The 16574-nt window shown below is 36.7% G+C and overlaps 1 protein-coding gene across 12 annotated transcripts in view; it reads right to left on the reverse strand.

Moving 5' to 3' along the window:
- NBEA (neurobeachin) overlaps positions 1–16574 on the reverse strand; it is a 685682-nt gene that overhangs the window by 45342 nt on the left and 623766 nt on the right. For all 12 annotated transcript variants that reach the window (XM_059144025.1, XM_059144024.1, XM_059144021.1 and 9 more), the window contains one exon: positions 10507–10659. In XM_059144025.1, the coding sequence (XP_059000008.1) occupies positions 10507–10659 (153 nt within the window). The remainder of the gene's footprint in view (positions 1–10506; positions 10660–16574) is intronic.

The following is a 16574-nucleotide window of genomic DNA, read 5'->3' on the forward strand; positions in this document are numbered from 1 at the left end:
ATTATATATATACATATATGTGTATATTTATGTATAATTGTACACATATATGTGTGTGTATATATATATATAAAATTTGGGGGTTAGATAATATTTAACTACTTTTGGAATCAAGATCACACTAGCCTCATGGATGGCTTGCCATGTTTCCTGCAACTACTTTCTAAGAAATGACTTTATTATCTCTTAAAAGTTTGGGAGAATTTACGTGTAAAATAATATGGCCTTCGATAATTTGGAGATGGGAAGATTTTACCATTTACATTTCTTTAAGGCTTTTAATTCTCTATTTCTTTTGGTGCCAATTTCAACATTCTCTATATTTTTCTCAGTATTTATTTCATCTCAGTTTAAAAAATTATTAGTTCATTCTTGTTTACAACACTCTTTAATTCAATTTAAAAAATCTCTAAGTCTATAGTTATTTATCCTACCCCAGTATATATGTTAGACAGGCAGCAGAGTGAATCATTGAACGATTAATTATTTAAATAATTTTGCCCCAGCTTTTTTGGGGGGATTATAAAAATTAAATGACAAAGAAACAATAAGATAGCAGATTCAACAGATAATGTCTTGCTAGTCACTATGGGGAGAGAAAAGAAAATCTGGAAAATCTCTTTTCCAGAGAAAAGAAAAGAAAAGTCAACCCTGGTTCTAAATCAAATGCATACCTGAGAAGTGAATTTTAGATAGCCCGTGACAAAAGCATAAAGACCTATCTCAAGCTAAAGGCTGACACTGAGGCTTAACTATATTCTAACCAGTATCAGTCTGTTACTAAATACATGCTATCTGCTTATTTGTTCTTTACAGAAGTATATTTTCTCGTACAAACCCATTTTGGACTCTGAAACAAGATTTTATTGCAAATACTTACAATGGAAAAATATAAAGAAATACTTGATTACTAAGCTATTAGGGTTATAATGGTCTTAATAGCTTTCTTTTCCCTCTACTTGCATATCTAAAAGCAGAAGCAATTGTTTTAAGCCTAGATAAACCAATTCCCAATCCATAATTCTACCCTGGGGATCTGGGAGGAAGGAAATAAAGAGTGAGATTTAAACCAGAGAGGATACCTCTTAGATGGATAATAGTTACCTAATTCTAATTTCCATGTTGTCTCATGGGTATTCTGGAGATAGGTTTAGGATAAAGCATCTCCGAACTTATGAAAAAGGAAACTAGGCTAGGGGTATAAACTCTGAGGAAAGAAAATTTGTTTCTCCTGAATTCTTTTTATTTAGGAATAATGAATTTCCATCTCCTCTTCTAGATTAGAACAAGAATATTTCCAAGCCTTTTCTCTTATTGCCTCAAAAATTTGCTTTTGATATTGAAAAAATTCTCTAAAGAGCGTTGCATTATGTAGTCAAGGGGATAACCAGAAATCATAGCACGACTTTTTCTGTAGGGGGACTTAAATTATTCTGGACTTGATTTCTTTCTTCTTCTTCTTCTTCTTCTTTTTTTTTTTTTTTTTTTTTAAGATTTTATTTGTTTATTTGACAGAGATTACAAGTAGACAGAGAGGCAGGCATTGAGAGAGAGAGGGAAGCAGGCTCCCTGCTGAGCAGAAAGCCTGATGCGGGACTCGATCCCAGGACCCTGAGATCATGACCTGAGCTGAAAAAAGAGGCTTTAACTCACTGAGCCACCCAGGCACCCTGGACTTGATTTCTTACTGGATGTTTAACCCAGGGGATTTTTCTCCAGTCCCACTAGCCCTACCCTGGTTTTAGCTCTCATTGTTCTCTACATGGGCGACTCCAATACATCTCAACCTCTCTCTCTAATCCAACTCATCTTGCACCCTGCTGGGGGAACAGACTTCTGAAGCCATCACACTCACATTGTCCTCCTCTATTTCAAATATCCTAAGGTTCCTCCTAGCAAAACACATTAGGGTTAACTTTACTGACCCCTAAGGCCTTTTCAAACCTTGCTCCCACCTTCCCCCACTAGTTCTTAGGACTTCCGAATATATCTCATTGGCTCCAAGGAGCACAGACAATTCACAGTTACCAGCACAGAGCAGCCCATACAACCTTTGAGTCTCTGTTGCTCCTTTATCCCCTTTGAAAGCATTTCATCCTCCTGCTTCTTTTTCAGTCTTACCCATCCTTCTTACTCAACTGCAAGGTTTGTTTCCTGAGTTCTCCAGCTCACACTCTATGAATTCTTCTATGACTTTCTATGATACTTGAAAGCCATACCCTCCTGTTTAATGGAGTAAGATAATGTATACACATTTACTTGTGAAAATCAATTTGCATATAAATTGGAAAGTGCTATACAAACAAATGGGGTTATTACCAATTAGCACTTGTTTCAAACTGGCAACACTGTATCCTCAATTAGAATATAAGCTTTTTGAAGATAGGGATCATATCTAATACTTCTTTTCCATTTGTCATAACTCTTAACCTAGTATTAAATAATAAATATTTAATAAATATTATTGGTTAATTAATTAAGCAATGGGAAAGATACGTTGGTAACAAGAAGGAAGAAATGTCAGGGGTGGTAAAGAAGCTCATTCATTCATTCAGCGAATATTGAGTGAGCATCTGTTATGCCCTGAGACTATTCTAGATTTTAGGGTTATGACAGTAAATAAATCAAGATCCCTGCTCAGCAGCGTCTACACTATAGTGGGGGGCAATCAACACAACCCCAGATAATTAATAAGCTACAGAGCATGTCAGAAGGTGGTTAAGTGCTAAAGAAAAAAGAGTAAGGTAGGAAAGAGAGTTAAGGAGTATATATGGATGGATTGGGGGGGGACTGTTAATTTGGCAGAGGTGGTCAGAGAAGGCTTCTTTGTGTTTGTGACAATTAAGGACCGCAATGAGGAAAGGAACTACAAAGATATCTGGGGGAAGAGGATTTCAAATGGAGGCCAACAGCCATTCATTCATTCATTCATTCAACCCTAATCCATTCATTATGAAGCATCTATTATGTGCTAGATAGTTATTTTAGGCAGGAGATACTATGATAACCAATACAAAAGCTCAGATCTCTAGGAGCATGCCCCATTGAAATGCAAATAAACAAGGTGAAAATACTCTAATCTCTCTCCAGCCCCCAATTACTAACTATCTACCCCAGAAACTAGCCTAGGAGAATATACAGATGAATAAGGATTCCATGTCCTCAAAAATATCAGTCTAGTGGGAGATAAACATGGCAGCTTGGGCTTTTCCTGGGCTCAAACTCTAAGCTGACAATAGGCACTAAACACAACCCCATTCCATTTCTAGCAGAAATTACTAAATATAATGATGCATCTCCACTGCTTTATCCATCACCACTCTACACACTTGCCTGTATAAGACTAGAGAAATCTGAGAGAAAATGGTCACAGCTAGGAAGCTGCTGAGCGAGGCTATTGGCTTGAACTTTGTTATTTTTAAAAAATTATTTTTCTTAAAAAAATTTTTTTTATTTAAATTCAATTTAGTTAACATACACTGAATGATTAATTTCAGGGACGGAACTTACTGATTCGTCAGTTGCATCTAACAGCCAGTGCTTATCACATCATGTGCCCTTCTTAATGCCCATGCCCCCAGTTACCCCACCCCCACCCCCACATCCCCTTCAGCAGCGCTCAGTTTCTTCCCCATAGTTAAGAGTCTTTGTGGTTTGTCTCCCACTCTTATTTTACTTATTTTACTTTTTCTTCCCTTCCCCTACATTCATCTGCTTTGTTTCTTAAATTCCACACAGGAGTGAAATCCCATGGTATTCGTCTGACTGACTTGTGTTGCTTAGCATTATATTAGCATTATACCCTCTAGCTTCATCCACGTTGTTGCAAATGGCAAGATTTCATTCTTTTTTGATGGCTGAGTAATATTCATTGATTAACTTCTTACTAACTTCACTGCTACCACCCTGGTCCAAGCCAACATCATCTCTCATAAAATCTGCTATCCAGATATGCCTGATTCTACCCTGTGCCCTCAACAGTTCATAACTACACTGTAGCCAGAAGGATCCTTTCAAAATGAAGTAGGATCATGCCATGCTTCTGCTGCAACACTGCAATGACTCTCTATTTCACTCAGAGTAAAAATGCAAAGAGTTTACGATGGCCTTCGAGGCCTTCTGTGATCTGGCCTCATTGCTGTTCAGTCTTCTATTAGGTGCCCCCTGCTCACTCCACCCCAGCTCCCTGCCTTGCTTGGGAAGCACATCCCTGCCACAGGACCTTTGCTCCAGATGGTCCTTCTGCCTGCAATGGTCTCTCCCAAGACAGTCACTTGGTCCACTCTCTCACCTCCTTCCAGTCTTTAATGCAAATCTCACTTCCACAGTGAGGGGATCCTGGCCACCTACTCTTGTATTCCTGGCCCCCTTAACCTTCCACTACTTCTTTTTTTCCATAGTATTGATTAATTTCTAATATACTATGTATTTTACTCATTTATTATTTTATTGTTTGTTTGATCAAAAGTAAGCTCTATGAGGGCAGGGATCTTTGTATGTTTCACCCATCTACTCCAAACACATGAAACAGCACGTGAAACACTCAATAATTACCTGTTGAATGAATGGATTAGAGCACCTATCAGTGTTTGCTGGCACTGATGTGTACTTGTCAATGTTCCTACTAGAGTGTGAGCTCCTGAGGGCCATTCACTGTGTTGCTCATGCTTGGGTTTTCAGAGCCCCGAGCAGTGTGAACTGTGTACCAGGCCCTTCATGACTGGGATAAAAGAAGGAATTTCTCTACTTGAGTTTTCTTTCCAGTGGAATCCACGTTCAAGTCTTCTTTTGTGTCTTCCATAATGCCTTCCTCAGAGCTGGTTAAAAGATTTGTGGAATAAATAAATCCCCAGTTTTAGAGATAAGGAGTACCCTGAAGCTCCACTATATTAAGGGGGGGTCTTAATATAGTGCGTCCAAGGGGTCGCAGCTGGCCCGTGGCAGAGCAGGCACGTAAGCACAAGAGCTCTGTTTCAGGAATTTGAGTTTGCCGCAGAACACTTCCACAAATTCTCATTTCCTGAAAATTCTTTTCAGTATAAGGATATAATTCTTTTAGTATAAAGATATAATTCTTTTAGTATAAAGATATACCCCAAATGCAAATTGTTACCTATCGAAAAGAGACTTTTTCTTTAAGATATAAAAATCATATAAAGGATGTGATATAGCAAAAACAAAACCACATTCGGTTCTGCTTTCTCTGCCTCAGTGCCCTGTGCTCTGCTCTGCAGATGGAGACTGTTCTACATTTGGTCCAGGAGCACCAGGGATCTGCTGGGCTGAGGGCCGGATGAGATTATCAGAGCACATCCGTGAAAGGCCTTTTTCTAAAACAAATTTTAAAAAAGGGCAGATTATGATTGATGAACCCAGCATTAGGGTAATGTTATCAGAGATACTTTCTCTTTCTGTCCTTTGTGGAGAGGTCAGATTATAATCACGTTAGAACCGAACACAGTGCTTTATTAATGTTTCATGAGTGAGTCGGCTGTAATCAGCCTAGCCGGGTGTGGGTAAATTAAACCAATTTTTGATGTATGAACTCAGTGCACTTAGAATTTATTGAAATGTCTACCCAACGTGTCCATATCACTTTTCCTGTTTTTCTAATGAGATCAAATTTTGGATTTCACCGTTCTTCAGTAAAACACAGTCCTTGTCCCTGTATTTACAAAGTATAAACAACTGTAATTAATTATATATACTATTTCCCATAACCAGAAAACCAATTAAGCAAAAAAAGTACATCCTTAAAAACCAAAGTACTGTCTCCTTTTTAAAAATAAGAGAAGGAAATTAAGTTGTATACATACGCAAGTTTCCACAAAATACATCAAATACCTTTTCGGTTGCTGCCATAAGATAATAAAACTGATTTATCATCAGTGATATCATCCCTTTTTATAGTATTACTTTTGTCTTCTTTGCTTGAATTTCTTAATGACAGCTTGAAAGAAGGAGAGAATGCTCATGGATGTAGAATACTAATCCATACAAAGAGATGAATGTTTTTTACCACTGTGAATGTCATTTCTTTGGGATATATGACATTTTCATTTTATACTTTAGGCTCATTACAAAGAACCCCTTCAAGTAACTGAAGATAATCCCAGCCCAAATTATACATATACTAGAGTACATTTTCTCTAAACCCATTTCCTAAGAACTAAATCCTATATGAGCTACCCAGCTGGGACAAAGTTAGAAACTTTCAATGTTATAAAACAATTTGAAAACAATTTGCATTCATGGAATTTGTGGAAAATTTAAACCCTTCTGCACCTATATCTGTTACTCAGGCTTTGTATATTAGAGAAATAATCATCAAATAATGATTCCTTCAGTAGAAAAAAACAGAGAGAGAGGCACATGATTGATTAAGTTTCCTAGTGTTGACACAGGGGTCTTGACATGAATTCTGCATGACATTAGCGTGATCATTTCCCATCAGAATGGCCCGAAAACTGACCAGAAGTTGGAGCAAAAGGTCCTGTGAAGGACAACGTGGGCTATGGAAAGCAGCGCAGGGGACACCGAGGGAGGACGGCAGCTGCGGAGACACACAGCTACTCTTCAGAAGACGGCCTCTGAGAGCGTGGCTCCCTAGCCCTGTTCTCAGGGACAGCACCTCCCATTGCCCCTTCGCCGGAATTCTGACGCAACCAAGAATGGCAGCTATAGATGCAGAGCCTTGTGTATACCAAGGCAGCCTTCCCTTCCCATTCTGCAGAGACCCTTCAAGGAAAACCCAGGCAAAGATGACAGGAAGAATAGATACCTCTCAAGCCACCCAGTCTGTGCTACAGGCACTGCCTACATATGGTCGATTTAACCTGGCCGTGCACTCCGTTGCTGCAGAGAGGCAAGATGGCGGCACTTTGATTTTTTTTCCAGTAGGCAGAATTTTGTGTAAAGCCTTTCATTCCATGGAGTAGAGATTTAGTTAGTCTTCACTGACTCATGAATGCCGATGAGATAACAGGAATTTGGTTTAAGATAGAGAAAACCCCCATGCCTTGCTTCTTTAATTTCTTCACAAAAACAAGTTGGAAATTATTATAATAAAAATATAACACATAATATATAATATGTATATAATTATACATGTAATATATAAATAAGAATATGTTATATGTCAATTACACCTCAATTAAAAAAAGAACTACAAATAAGTACGATGCCTTTCTGAAAATGTTTTATGGTATTTTCTGAAAAGCACAAGTATTTATGTCTCATATTTCAGTCAGTTATAAAATTTACTTCTTTTGAATATGTGAGAGAAGATCTTTGAGGACAGTTAATTCATCATATCATATGCAATCTTTAAGTTCCTAGTACACTATATGTACTTGGCTTGACAACACACTTGACTTGATAAATCCGTATTTGCAGTGACAGTAAATAGTGAGATTTATTTTTTTTTTATAAAGATTTTATTTATTTGACAGACAGAGATCACAAGTAGGCAGAGAGGCAGGCAGAGAGGAGGAAGCAGGCTCCCTGCCAAGCAGAGAGCCTGATACCGGGCTCGATCCCAGGACTCTGGGATCATGACCTGAGCCGAAGGCAGAGGCTTTAACCCATTGAGCCACCCAGGCGCCCCGTGAGATTTATTTTAAAGAAGCACTGCATTTTGTCTTAAAGTTTGCTCAGCAGCACTTGCGCTTATGGAAAGACAAGATACAGGAGGTATATAAACAGAAGTCAGGTAATTATCAGTCACGTGATAGTAACTGGTAAGGTTAGTATCAGGAGTAAGTTATTTCTTGTATTTTATTTACATGCAATAGAGGTACTCTGGGCAACTACAGATATAAGTTATTACTGAAAAGTATTCATGGATCTAGATAGATGAAGCCTTATGATTTTTCTGCAAATTTAGTCAAGTGTATATGGTCTTTTTTATTTAGTTTATATGAATACTAATTACCTGATAGCTTCTTATCCATAATAATTATCTTTCCCTATATTCACAAAGTTCTGTATTTGATGCTGTCTTGGGGATTTGCTTTTAGAAGCACAACTGCCTTTTCTTTTTCAATTAGGCATACTATTAATAAAATTATTAATTCTGGGGGCACATGAACTTCTTTCACTAATGAGGAACACAAAGGTTGTATCTATAATGAATCACTACTTAATGTTTTATTAATATATATGTAAAAATGTTCTGGCATCTAAAAAGCACATGAAGAGACACTCAATATCACTAGTCACTAGAAAAAAGGAAATTAAACTATAATGATATTTTACTTCATATCCGCTAGAATGGTTATAATAATAAAAAAAAAACAGGCAATGACAAGTGTTGGTGAAGATACAGGGGAGGTGAAAGAGTCACCCTTAGTAGGAATGTAAGATGGTACAATCACTTTGCAAAATAGGTAATTTTTAAAAAAGTTAAACATAAATTTACCATGACTCAATAATTCTACTGTAGGTATATACCCCCAAACAATGAAAACCTATGTCCACATTGAGATTGGTATGTGAATGTTCATAGCGGCATTATTTGTAACGGCCAAAAAGTGAAAACCCACGTGTTCAACAACTGATGAATGGTAAACAAAACAATGGCCTATCCATCCATGGGCTACCATTACAAAAAAGAGCCAACTACGGATATGTGCTACAACATGGATTAATCTCAGAAACTATGCTAAGTAAAAGAAGTCAAACACAGAAGAACACATATCATACAGTTCTAGTTCTATAAAATGTCCAGAAAAGGCAAGCCTATGGAGAGAGAAAGTTGACTAGTGGTTGCCTGGGCTGGAGGTAGGCACATGGGGAGTGACTTCAAATAGGCATATGATCTTTCTGGAATGACAGAAATTTTCTAAAATTAGACTGTGGTGATGGTCACACAACACTGTAAATTAACTAAAAGTTATTAAATTGTACATCAAAAGAAAATGAATTTTATGGTAATGATTTAAAAAAATTTATAAGGTGGGGCACCTGGGTGGCTCAGTGGGTTAAAGCCTCTGCCTTTGGCTCAGGTCATGATCCCAGGGTCCTGGGATCAAGCCCCACATCAAGCTTTCTGCCTGGCAGGGAGCCTGCTTCCTCCTCTCTCTCTGCCTGCCTCTCTGCCTACTTGTGATCTCTGTCTATCAAGTAAATAAATACAATTTAAAAAAATTTATAAGGTATCTATTCATATTTTATAGATGAGAAATGTGAGGACCAGAGATGCTCCACAATCTACCTAGAGCAATGAAGCTAGTAAAGGGCATTGTGGTAATGGTTGTATAATTCTGTGAATAAATGAAAACCCTTTTATTTATTTATTTTTTACTTTATATGGGTGAACTGTATGGTGAATTATATCTGTGTGACATATGTGAATTCTGTAAGTCTTAACAAAAAAATGGACTAAGGAATATGTGAACTCCATTGTAAATATGGACTTTATTTGGATTCTGATTCAAATAAATTGGGTGTAAAAACAAAGTAAAATATATTTATAGGACAGTTGGAAAAAATTGGGAGTGAGTGAACAGATTTATTTTGAGTCACTAACTTTCTTAATTCCTCAATTTACTAAGAATAATAGTATACTAAGGAGGTTGTTTGGCAAAGTGGTTCATTTCCATATACCATAACAACACTGAGATTAAAATCTTCTGAAATATGGATAAAATATATCAAAATCTATAAAATACCCACATGCAAACATTCTATTTACAAATTTTTTTACCTGAACACCTAGATATCTGCCAGATATCTGTCACACAGATTTAAAAAGTAATGACATTTTTCAATTTAAGAATGTTTACTAGACGGGTGTTCTCTTAAGGACAAGTATATTATATATATATATTTTTTTCTTTTTAAGAGAGAGAGCGAACATGTGTGTTTGTGTATGTGTGTGCGTGCACGTGCACGTGAGTGGGGGGCTGTGGGGCGGAAGGAGAGGGAGAGAGAGAATCTTAAGCAAGCTCCATACCCAGCACAGAGTCCCACAAGAGCCTCAATCTCAGGACCCTGAGATCATGACTTGGGCTGAAATCAAGAATTGGATCCTGAACCAACTGAGCCACACAGGTGCCCCACGAGGATATCTGAAGGTATGTTTCACAGCTTATGATTTCCTGCATGCAAATATGTTCTAAATGTAAATTATTTTGTTTTGAGTATTTTATGAGTAAAAAAGAGTCCAGATTTAGCTGGTAGACAAAAATAAGAAGTGGACATTTATATCAAGCATTTTAGAATATCTTCTCTTAGTCAACAGATGCTCATCTGACTGTCTTCTCCTAAGGGAGCAAATATAACTGAATTACCATTCCTTTATTACTCTTCATGAAAGGAAAATCCACTCCACAATAAAGAATAATGTCAAAAGACAATAGTAAAATGCTTGCCTTCTTTTTTCTTAAAATTTTAACCTTGTATTTATAGATGTTAAATGGCAATTTGTTAATAGAAACAAAAGAGAACAACAGAATGTTTTTACTTCTTGATGACCACTCAAAGCTTAAATAAAATCTCTCTTACCATCCTGTTGATCCGTACAAAGTCTTCAGGTTTTTTTGCCCAAGGAGGAAGACCAACATCATTTACTACAACTTCATCTTCTCTGACTCCGAGATTGTATCCATTACTGTTGACAAACATCTCCGGTAGATAATAGAACTCTGGAATTAGTTCCTGCCAGGAATAAAAATGTGGCATGTTAAACCACTTTAAAAAAGAGTTGAAGTAAAGTATTATAACTTGTTAACTATGAACTGGATTAAATACTTTCTTTACTAAAATTCAATGTTTTATTACCTAATTCTATTCTTCATTTGATTTTCTTTACATAAGAGGAAGAGAAGGAAGAGAGGAGAAGGAAAGAGAAAACAAATATTTTTCTTGAACATTTTATTTGATAATTTATGTTTATAAGACTTTCATTCTTATCTTGCCAGAACTGGTTAAGAGAAATGGGTTACAGGACCCGCAGTAGTTCATAATATCATTCTTAAACAAATACGTAAAGCTATACCTACAAGACTATGCCACTCACCAAACTTTTCTGAATATTATTAAGGAAATATCCAATTAAAAAAAAAGTTGCTGCCAGTATTGGTTAGAAATAATGTCATACCTTTTACTTTTATTTTTGATCACAAGGGCAGTTACAATACATGATTTTTATAAAAAGATTCATAGTTTTATTTCATAATTTGCCAAAATTACTTTTGTACCTATCAGTAAACACAATGAAGAGATGATATACAGTGTGAGAGTAATTTCTAAATATGTAGCACAGCACCTGAATGGTATTGGTTTTTAATAAACTGGATGCAAAGACAACTTGTGTTACTTGGATATAGAGATGGCATAAACAACTTGATTCAAGGCAAAGTTCTGTTTGACGCACAATGTCTAACATGAGGCTTATGCTTCTTTGGAATAAATCTGGTATAGAAATGAGCTGTTTGTATGACCCTTTTTGTTGTCCCTTTTTTTTTTTTAAAGCAACTGGAAGAAAATGAAAACAAAAACCACTATAGTTTTTATGTATACCTTCTATACAATAATTTAAAAAACCCAACAACAATCTTCTCAAATAGCAAGATGAGGGTTAAATTAACTTTAAATTATATTGTGAAAAGCATAAGATCATTTATTTGTGTCATGATCAATGTGGATAATTCAGTGCCTGAAATTCAACTCTCGCTTGGGTCTTCTCAAGAAATTCACAGAAAAATTAAAAAAAAAACAAAAAACAAAAAACAAAGAACAAAAAACACCACCAAACACTGATGTCTTCAAATAAATCAAATTATTAACTTTCAAAGAAAAGCATACACAAAACCTTTCTCTTTATGGGTTCTCCTGCTAAAACCAACATTTGTCCGTGATAACATAAGTGGGTGTTTATCTTTCTAATATTCTGTGAGAATTTGATTATTATCCATTCTGATGATGATAAATGTGAACCATAAAAAAAAAATAATAAAGTTTGAGTACAGGGCACTGTGACAGGTATGAAGAAAGAAGAACGAACAAGAGATGGTTTTATTTCAAGGAATTTATAATCTTGTCCACAGGGTAAATGCATAAACAGATGGTTATACTACATAATAATAATAGTTTGAAAGAAGTATGAACCAAGAACAAGGGAACGCAGAGCAGAAGGCAGGGAACTCGGGGCAAGTCTGGAAAGATTTTACTGGAGACCAGATATTTGAATTCAACTATGCCTGAAGATAAAGGCGGGGGGAAGGGGCAAGGGGACCATCAGGGAGTATTACCAGGAAGTGGTAAGGACTGAGTCTGAGTAGAGGATAGGATATACAGGGGGATAAAGGTCAAGATGGGGGAAATGGGCTGGTGAGAGTTATACGGAAGAGGAGATGAAAGAAGCTTCATGACAAGCTAAGCTGTTTGGATTTTAGATTACTGGACAAATTTATTTTATACCAAGACTTTGAGTGTCAACATAAAGGATGGACTGGAGAGGAGAGACTGGGTGTCTATGTGTATGCAGGGAGAAGGGGAACGAGAAGCAGTAAGGGCACCGGGAGGGAAGGGGAGAAGGGCAAGTGCAAGCGACAGTAATGGGACATGTCGTGGGACTTTACCAGGGAGGACAACCTGCGACAGAGGTGAGGAGGGGTGTACAAAGAAGAGGGAATTAGGTGGCTCACACTGTGTGATACTCATTCATTAACAACAAACTATGTGTAAGACATCGAGGCCATAAGAGAGTGTGGGAAAGGAGAATTATGGTGAGATTAACACAAACTCATGTAAATTGTCAGTGACATGTATGTAAAAGGGGAAAATGAGAAAGTGCTGAAAGAAAAACCAATAGGTAAACCAACACCCTTATTTACAAATCATGATATAGTTTAGTGGGTGGGCAAGGCAGGAGCGAAAGACTGCTTCAGAAATATTCTATCAGCAGTGACTATAACAAGCTGATTTCTGGGCTGGGAAAGCGCCATGGTGTGTAGTATATTGCTCTGAAGGAGCAATCTGGTAAAGGCGTGTGTGATCACAGACTAGAAGGTAGAAGTAAAGCATCATTCCAGCTCTCATTGATCTGTATGCCATCAGAAGTACGTAACTGTTATGATGTGATGTTTCTGTTCCTCTAAAATTCAAATGTTGAGGGTGCCTGGGTGGCTCGGGTTGGTTAAGCCTCTGCCATCAGCTGAGGTCATGATCCCAGGGTCCTGGGATTGAGTCCTGCATCAGGTCCCCTGCTCGGGGGGGGGGGGGGGGGGGTCTGCTTCTTTCCCCTCCTCTGTCTTCCCTGCTTGCAATCTCTCTTTCAGTATCTCTCCCTCCCCCTCTCTCTGATAAACAAATAAAAAATAAAAAATTAATTCAAATGTTAAAACTCTATCTTCTATGATGGTATTAGGAGGTGGAGTCATTGGAAGTTAATTAGAATTAGATGAGGTCATGAAGGTGGAGCCATCTCGAACGAGATTAGTGTCCTTACAGGAGGGAGCCCACTTCTGCCACGTGAGACACAGCTAGACAATGGACGTCTGTGAACCAGGAAGCAGATGCTCACCAGACCTCGAACCTGACCATGTGGGCAACCTTAGTTTTGGACCTCCAGTCTCTACAACTGTGGGAAATAAATTCTGTTGTTTAGAAGCTCCCTCATTTATGATAAAATATAGATGCCTAAGCTGACCAAGACAATATTTATTCACTTATTATTTCAGTGCATTAAGAGAAAACTTATAATTTTCTTTTGATCTTACTCTCATGGTTTGGGAAAGCATGAACAATTACTAAAAGATGTAGAGAAAGGTAAAGAATATCACTGTTTGCCCATTACCCATTCTTTATGTGACACAGCACGACAACAGCATTCCAAATGGTCCAGAAGGTGGGAAAGAATGTAAGCTCACAGAGTCGCTCTTTGTGGAGTGTGATTTATATGTCGTAGGCTAACAGGAGTCAGGGATTTCCCTTCCTGCCTTTTATCAGTTATTTGTGTTCATGTCCCATCTCTAGAACTAGACTGTCTAAGCTTCCTGGAGGGCACACAGAGAGATATAGCCACAAGGATAAAGCAATATAGGTTTATTTTTTATTTAAACAGCCCAAAGAGTCTTAATTTATCTTTGACTATCTTGGTGCTTTATAATGTTTTCCAAATATATTATTTTCCATTCTTCCCTATGGCAAAGGGTCACATAAACTATATGGTTATTATTAACCTACTTACCACCATAATACTATTTTCCTAAATGTCATTAAATTAGAATCAGAAAGGCAACAAAGCCCTAGGATTTTACATTAACACCGATTTGGGTAAAAGCAGATTTTCAAGCCTGATTTTGTGAGGCTTATATTTTGTTGAACCCTCATAGCTCTTGGTGTTATAATTTGTATGCAGCAGGTGCTCATTAAATATTAAGTTATTGATGATATTAGGTAAAGTTATTTTAATATAACTAGAAATCGCTTGGGGCAATATGCAGATGGTTGGGAAAATGCCTCAAGATCGGAAAATAACCAATGAAGGACTTTATTAAATAAAAGAAAAAGGATGAACCCCATCATAAAATTTGTACCCTTTGAGGGGCAATTTTCGCAGTTTAAAAAAAATGTTATCTTGCTTATCCTAGTTAGGTATAAAAGGTTTAATAGTGTAAAAGAGTTCACTTTAAAATACAGAAAAAGTTGGTTTTAAAGTTGCTGACAAAGTTGTACCCAAACTGCAGAAGTGGAAGAAACAAGACCTACTTTTTTTCAATTCAAACTCTCTAGCATAAGAAGGGGCTAAAAGCTGGTGGCCACTAAGGAGGAAAAGGAAGGCTAAGGAAGGTCATGCCTGATGATTACCTAGAAAGGTAGGAGGAAAAGTAAGGAGTTCAGCAGGAGGGAACATTCTGGAAGGCTTTAATCAAGGCCAGTTACATGAAAAAGTAGCGTGACTAGGGCCTTCAGGATGATCCCTTGGTAAAGGCTGTGCTCTCTACTCCAGTCCGTCTGGGCAGTCAAACTACGCTCACTAATCAGGGTGTTGATTAAGATGCTGGAAAAAGCTGTTAGACGCCTGATGTTTGAAGGGCTGAAGAAATGCTTTCAGATTTCTAATAGTCACAAACAGACACATTTTTTAAGGCAAATATAAAGAAATTCCTGAAGTTCAGCTTAACTGCAAGGCCCCTAAAAACTTCAAAAGACCAGAACCATGTGGGACTAAAGCTGTCTGCACGCTGAATCCTGAGCTCGGGAAGTTTTTGTTTTGTTTTTTTCTTTTTCTTTTTCTGAAGGGGAAGGAACCAGTAAAATCACACAGTCTAGGGAGAAGTTGTTAAAGCAGTAGAGTGGGTGTAAATTTTAATTTTAATGCCTCAGTTTATTTTAAATCTTTAAAATTAAAAGATTAGAAGATCTTGTTTCAAATAGCATTTTAAAATTTAATGCTGGCATATAAATACAGGACATTAGGATATCATTTATATTCATATTTATATAATTTAAGAGATTTGCTTATTTAAAAAAAGAAAAACCTCATGAATAAGTGAGTTTCATCTGGGATATTTAACTGTGAAGTCCAAGAAGATGACAATTACTCTATCTGTGCTCTAAGACAAGGAATGAGCTGAAATGTTACCTCTGGTCATTCAATCTTAAAATAGTACATATAATTTATTTGTATCTTTTTAAAAATTTTATGTTATTTTGCATTTTATGTTTTTATTTATTTAATTTATTATTTTTATTATTTGTATCTTATGCTATGTCTTGGCACTGTTGTAAAGTGCTTTATATGGATTTTCTTAGTCATCACGAAAATTTCATGAGGTAGGTATTCTCATTCTTCCCATTTTCTAGACATGAACACTGAGGCAGAGAGAACGTTAAGTAATTTGCTAATGACTACACTGGAAATAGGTGGTAAAGCCCCAAATCAAAACTGATTGCTTTAAATCCAGGGTCTCTGCTCTTATAGTTTCTCTTTTGCCTTCTGAAGAAGTGAGCCTATCATTCTGTATGACTTCATTCTGTTTTGATTTCCTGCATAGCAACTATAATATATAATAATATAATATTATATATTCAATATATTCATATTCAATATTCATATAATCAATAGTCAATATATTCTTATCCATGAAATATACTATATATATAATATGTTATATATATATTATATATATATATATATATATATATATATATAATATATATATTAGGCTCCTGTGTTACACTATACTGGAAATCTCATGACAATAGAGATCATTGTTTTGCTCACTGGTTCACACCACTCACTAGCTAGCAATGGTGTCTAGTACAAAAGAGATGCTCAATACAAATGTTTGAGATACAAAAAGAAAAAAGAAGAAGAATCAATTACTGCTGTGTGTTTATCATCTCCTGAGTTTCAGGTATGAAATAGTAATAAAAACAATACTGAAGGCCATGGTTTCTAAGCTGTGTTAGATTAAGCAGAGGTCCTTCAGGTGAGCGGTTAGTTGAAGGTAAGAGGGAGGCAGTTTTGGGATGATCTCTTCTTCTACCAGGAAGAGCAATTTTACGTGCATCAGAATTAAATAGATATTAAACCTGGACTTCTTGCCAGCTTGGGCAAGATT

The sequence above is a fragment of the Mustela lutreola genome, chromosome 13, assembly GCF_030435805.1.
Source record: "Mustela lutreola isolate mMusLut2 chromosome 13, mMusLut2.pri, whole genome shotgun sequence".
In the NCBI taxonomy this organism is placed as follows: domain Eukaryota; kingdom Metazoa; phylum Chordata; class Mammalia; order Carnivora; family Mustelidae; genus Mustela; species Mustela lutreola.